Source organism: Festucalex cinctus, chromosome 16, assembly GCF_051991245.1.
Source record: "Festucalex cinctus isolate MCC-2025b chromosome 16, RoL_Fcin_1.0, whole genome shotgun sequence".
Lineage (NCBI taxonomy): Eukaryota > Metazoa > Chordata > Actinopteri > Syngnathiformes > Syngnathidae > Festucalex > Festucalex cinctus.
In genome coordinates, this window is record NC_135426.1 from 6,358,003 (window position 1) to 6,364,002 (window position 6,000).

Genomic DNA, 6,000 nt, shown 5'->3' on the forward strand with positions numbered 1-6,000 from the left:
AAAATGTTTATTTTTCTTTGCGTATGATAGGATTTGTCATCCAAAGAACAATTTTTGAATTGCTCCTCAAAACTGAAAATGCTGAAGCCGTTCGCCTTTATATTGTTTCAGCACGCTGCCGTCAGATCTGCTGAAGCTATGCGGCGACTCACGTCCGAGAAGCAAGGTACTGTACCACACGCGACCACGCCAACTATCATTCATATTTTGTAATTACTGTTGATTAGAAGTATGATATATTGATATCGCGATAAATCGTGATACTTTGTCTCCTGATAGATTATCAATATGCCTACGCAAGTAGCGCAATATTTGTAGTTAATATACAGCCACTAGAATGGCTCCATTGTTCATTACTTATTGAGCAATTACTTGACAGGCCGCGAGAGGGAGCACCTCATAAGAGTGGTGGGGAAATGTACGCAAGTCTTCAGGCGAAGAAGACTCATGAGCTTACTTTTACTTTTAGAATTTGACATCTATCAGTAGCAACTGATCAGTTTTTGCATACGTTTCTATGAAAAAATGTTTTTTATTAAAAAAAAATTAATATTGTGTTTCAGTGATGGTAGGCTACAAAAAGAAACAATTTTCTCATTGAAAAGAAACAATCACTTTATGTTATAAGTAGTTTTATCGTATATTATTGTGGATTTATTACCTGACCGATGTATCAATAAATGCAGTATCGTCATATGAGATACCCGTTATCGTGAGCCTTGTTTCGTAGAGTGTAATTGTGAGGTAACCAGAGGTTCCTGCCCCTACTGTTGATCCCTCAGGCTCGCAGGAGGACCGCCACTCAGATGGAGCTTCTCTACGCCACCACGGGAGAGCCACACTTTGACTCGCCCACCGGAGACTTCCCGAGTCCGTTGCTTCCCCTGGCCGAGCACCAGGACGCGCCTACGGATCCAGGCCGTCAATCCCCCCCGTCTTCTCTCATGGCCGCTGTGTAAGAGTTAACAATAAACTAGCCCTGAAAACCGTCACATTACACTTAACACTTTTGATTTCTGGTAGCTTCCGATCGAGGTCGCCCACGAGCCCTGCTGAGAGGAGGCAGCTTGAGCGCTCTCCTCTTACCCACAGGAAAATGCAAGAAAAGGCCACAGCTGCGCCGGGAGATGCGAAAACGTGAGCAAATGACTCCAAAACACCCGAAGACATGTCTAAATGAAAAGTAGTACTTTGCTGCCTTCTTGTGGCAGAAATAGGCTGTTAGAAACCAATCAATATCAATTCATCTCTGATTCTGCGGCAATGCTGTACTTTGATTTCCAACATATGTTTTGCTTTGTTTTCTATTTTCCAGATTGGATGAGTCTCCTGTATTTGACGGTCATAGGTACCCTTATTTATTCATCTTTGTATCGCATATCAGGGTTAAAACAGAAAATCCGCTTGGTGACAAGATTAATGCTGCGTTCAAGGATGTTCGGAAGTCGGATATATCCAAGTTGGTTTTTCCCAGTTCTGACCTGAAAGCGTTCGAAGTGAAAGTAAACAACCAAAATGGCGAATAGTGGTAAATTTGTTTTTTATTTTGATTCTTAAAACTCATTTTGACCTCCAGTAAACTTACCTTCTCGCAATATTGCTTCATTTATTGTTTTTATTTTATTTCATAAGCATCCCATGCAGTTCAGTAATTCACTGTATAATTTTATGCAGGGAGATATCGGCATACCATCATGTGAAGTTACGTCGAGTATTTATGAATGAAGAAAGTTATGTAGTTTTATACTCAAGTAAATTTGTGTTTTACCATTCACTGTGTTTTGAAAGGGGTCACTGTTGTAGAGTGACGTCATTTGTAGTCTGTCTGTGAAGTCGGGTTCCTTTTTTTTTCTTTTTTTTTTTTTTTCTGATTTTGCAAGTGGAATTTCCGAGTTCCTGTAGACACTTCCTGCTTTGAACTCAGGGAAAAGTCCGGCTTCCGACCATCCTCAAATGCAGCATAAGAACACAGACTGAGTCTTTTGCAAAATGAAAAGGTTCAAATTTCTTTTGACCGAAAAAAAGAATAAAAAAGCCCCTCTCTTTGTTTCATGTTTTGTTTTAACTATTATCTCTAACAGAGCTCAAGCCTACACATAAGAAATCCACCAGCAAGCAAGTGACCCACTCATCCTTTTGAAACAATATAAAACAAATTTTCTAATACCTTCTTACTACACTGTGTTGAATAAGTATTATTGAATACACAGGTTATATGTGATTAAATGAGATAATGTATATCCATTTTCCATCAAGCATCAGTCGTTTACAATCGTGAAAACTGAAACAATTAAAATCTGCATTGTGAAGCAATATCACCAACGAGAATAAAAATAAGTTAGCCATTGTTAGTGGTCCTGATTATTGATCGAAAATCAAATTAGCTGTAACCTATTTTCAACTGTATATTTTTATTTCTTTCTTTTTTTTTTTTTTGTCTTTCATATTCCAGAGGCGTAATCAACCCCATGGCACCACCCAAGACCAGCCGGGCGGCCAAACTTCAATGTGTGCATGTTGCCGAGGGCCATACCAAGCCCGTCCTCAGTGTGGACGTCACAGAAGATCTGCTTTTTACGGGGTCCAAAGGTAAATATTAAGAATTCTTAAAGGTATGTAACCCCTCCCTTAATTACGCCATTCTCCCTCAGATCGAACGTGTAAGGTGTGGAATTTGGTGACCGGCCAAGAAATCATGTCTTTAGCGGATCATCCTAGCAGCGTCGTCTCAGTCAGGTATGAATTACTATCTGGATGATTTTTTTGTTATGTTTTTTTCCACAAAAATCAGGCTTCTGATGTATTTTGATTTGTAATTATTTTAAGGCCATATCGGCTCCCCCTTGCCTGCATTGTTTTCTTGCACTGTTTTATCACAGGTACACTTCCAGCCTCGTATTTACCGTTTCCACCGCGTACATCAAAGTGTGGGACATACGGGATTGCGCAAAATGTATACGCACACTTACGTAAGTACACATTCTGCCACGTCCATCAATGTTGAAGTCGTACGTGTCCCTCATAATATTCTTGCTTGCTTTATAGGTCTTCAGGTCAAGTTGGTAGCGGCGACACCTGTTCCTCAGCCAGAAGTTTCTCTATCCCTCCAGGAGAGAGTCAGATCAACCAGATCGCCATCAACCCCGCCGGTTCCTTCCTGTACGCTGCTGCCGGGAATGCGGTACGCATGTGGGATCTCCGCAAGTAAGTCGAACATGTTTGCATGTATATTATATCACGCACGGGCTAGTTAGTTGACTTTGGCGTGGTGTTAGGTTCGCCTCCACAGGGAAGCTGACCGGCCATTTGGGGGCCATCACGTGTCTGACGGTCGATCATTTAGGTAGCGGACAAGACCTGGTGCTCACCGGCTCCAAAGATCATCACATCAAAGTAGGAGACGCTCTAAAAGATGTCACGAAAAAGGGTTGGAATCAAACGTATCAGGCAATTATTGTTTCCCAGATGTTTGAGGTGACTGAAGGAGCGCAGGGGAGCATCAGCTCCTGCCACACGTTGGACCCCGCTCATCAGGATAGCGTGGAGTCTCTGGCCTTGCACGGCGACTTTGTCTACACCGGCTCCAAAGACTGCGTCGTGAAAAAGTGGGACTTGGCCAATAAGCGGCTGCTGCGGGTCAGTGAGGAAAATTTCCCCCTCATTAACTCTCAAAAACGTATAAATACGTTCTACTTTAAATGTATTAAGTGTGCCAAAGACGTATTTATACGTTTTTTATGTTGTTGTTTTTTAATGCTAGAGCATACAGAAGGCTTTGATGCAGCTTCTGACATAAAGAGGTCGCTTAAAGCACTTGTAGGTGTTACAAAAAAACGGCCAGCAAGTGGCAGCAGAGTATAATAGAGCAACCGGCCATCCTGAAAACAAGCTGTTTCCCAAAAATTCTGAGCAGATTTGTGAATAATGATGAAACTTAGCTATATGCTAATGCTAATTGCTGCAAAATGGAAACAGATAGAAATACACTTTTTTTCCCTGATAAGGAAGAGACTCTAATCTTTGGTAGGTTCCATGTTTTTATAGCAATAGAACAAAATATTCTGGGGGGTTGCTTCAGTGAAAATGGCTGCCAGTGAATGAGTTAATTATGAGGTTTCCATAATGTTTACAAATAAATAGTTGTGGTGCAAAGCCAGGTTTCTTTTTTCAAGGGGAAAAAAAAGATTTAACAGGTGTGAAAATCCCAAATTGAATGTGGAGCTTTCCTCTCGCAGTCAGTCAGTTCCCAGACGGACTGGGTCAGCGCTTTGGGCGTGGTTCCTGGCTCTTCGGCACTGCTGAGCGGATGCAGAGGAGGGCTTCTGCGCCTTTGGCACGCCGACTCTCTAGCGCCCCTCGGTGACATGCAAGGCCACGACAGCCCCATTAATGGCCTGGCTACCAACAGGAGTCATCTGTTCACCGCCTCTGAGTAAGTCACATATTGCAACACAAGTGTAAGGACTCATTTTGTGCTTGTTTTCACAAAAATCAACTCACTTCAGATCGGGTTTGTCCTACATGTCACGTCATGTCATGTCCATCATGACAGCTGCTTCTGTGATTATTGATGACATATTCTCTCAACTAATAGATATTGAACTGTGTTTTCACGCAGTGACCGCACAGTGAAGATTTGGGAAGCCAAAGGCTCTCTCGAGGATGGAATCCATTGACGGTTCCAGAAAAATGCCAGAAGTGATTTGAAACCCTAAACACTGATTTTGCTTTGATTTGAGTCCTCCTAGTGCGACGCTTTGCTCGCTTGCACTGTTTTTTTCTTTTTTGCTCTCTCTCCAAATGCTGCGTCGTTTACTGTTCGCTTCACCAGCAGCACTTTTGGACTTTGTGTGTGTTTCTTTCCAGTCTTGACTGTGTGAATCCAAGGACCAAAATACTACTGAAGCTGCATTGTGCTCTTATTCACTCTCTAAAGTGGAAGCTGAAGCACTATTTTGATTTTTCCTCTACTTTTATTGGGCTGCATAATATATTACGTACACTGGCCTAATCCAATGACATGTTCCTCTGTAGCTGACAGTTAAAGTACTTGTAGCCTTAAGGGTTATTGCAGCACTGACAGAGGGGGGAAAAAAATCCATGTCTGTGTTTTGCAATGAAGTTAGTATGATGAATACATGTTGTTGTTGTTTTTTGGTTTTTTTCCTCATTCAAGTCCCCATTTACTGTTCACCAGCTCATCTAGTCCTTGACTTGGCCAGTTAGGCATTTCTTCTTGTCATATGTCCTGAAAATGTGAGTTAAATTGATGTTTTATGGGTATATTGTTTCTTGTTTTGTAATATCAGGCAATAAAACTGCCCTGAAATTATACTGGTCAAAGGTTATGTCATAATCTTCATAACAATGAAACATTAGCTTCCTTTTTTTATTTGCACTTGACATTGCGGAGTTGTATTCCCAAGTTGTAAGTTTTCTCCATTGAATCAGGTGGACTGAAATTACCCTTGTGCATTTTTAAAAAATATAGAATTGAGTGCAAATGTTGCTGTCTTCCTGCTGATCATGGCTGCAAATGTGAGAATAAATTTCAAAGTACTGTAGGCCTACCATGAAAAACAATCTTTTTTTGGAACCATATTAACACCTGATGGCCACAAGATGGTAGCAAAGTGCAGTGACAAGACATAGAACTAATATTCTGCCGGTTGTTTTATTCCTGAAACGGAAATAGAGACAGGAAAGTAAAACGAACACGGCTGCTTGAAGACACAAATGAATGTGATGGCACGATCAATATTTAATGTTCACATATTGAGAGCAGCAATGTGTTAATTGGCCCCATAGGAGCAGAGGAACACTTTCTGGGCTAAACTTATCTCCTCCATACTGTTTTGTCTAAGAGCATCAACTATCCTGAACAAAATTATATGAGCCATTCCATGATTCCAGAAGTGGAGAACAATTTAGGCACCAACATTAAAAAAAAAATGTCTCTCTCTCTCTCTCTCTCTCTCTATATATCTATATATATATCTA

At 41.1% G+C, this 6,000-nt stretch overlaps 1 protein-coding gene across 6 annotated transcripts in view; it reads left to right on the top strand.

Annotated features, from left to right (window-relative positions):
* Nucleotides 1-5,570, top strand: part of LOC144003742 (kinesin-like protein KIF21A) — a 35,479-nt gene extending 29,909 nt beyond the window's left edge. For all 6 annotated transcript variants that reach the window (XM_077500277.1, XM_077500278.1, XM_077500279.1 and 3 more), the window contains 12 exons: nucleotides 112-166; nucleotides 783-955; nucleotides 1,024-1,137; nucleotides 1,316-1,348; nucleotides 2,453-2,589; nucleotides 2,652-2,736; nucleotides 2,880-2,969; nucleotides 3,046-3,204; nucleotides 3,276-3,393; nucleotides 3,466-3,636; nucleotides 4,236-4,432; nucleotides 4,619-5,570. In XM_077500277.1, the coding sequence (XP_077356403.1) occupies nucleotides 112-166; nucleotides 783-955; nucleotides 1,024-1,137; nucleotides 1,316-1,348; nucleotides 2,453-2,589; nucleotides 2,652-2,736; nucleotides 2,880-2,969; nucleotides 3,046-3,204; nucleotides 3,276-3,393; nucleotides 3,466-3,636; nucleotides 4,236-4,432; nucleotides 4,619-4,676 (1,390 nt within the window). In that variant the 3' untranslated portion in view covers nucleotides 4,677-5,570. The remainder of the gene's footprint in view (nucleotides 1-111; nucleotides 167-782; nucleotides 956-1,023; nucleotides 1,138-1,315; nucleotides 1,349-2,452; nucleotides 2,590-2,651; nucleotides 2,737-2,879; nucleotides 2,970-3,045; nucleotides 3,205-3,275; nucleotides 3,394-3,465; nucleotides 3,637-4,235; nucleotides 4,433-4,618) is intronic.
* Nucleotides 5,571-6,000: the final 430 nt, after the last annotated feature.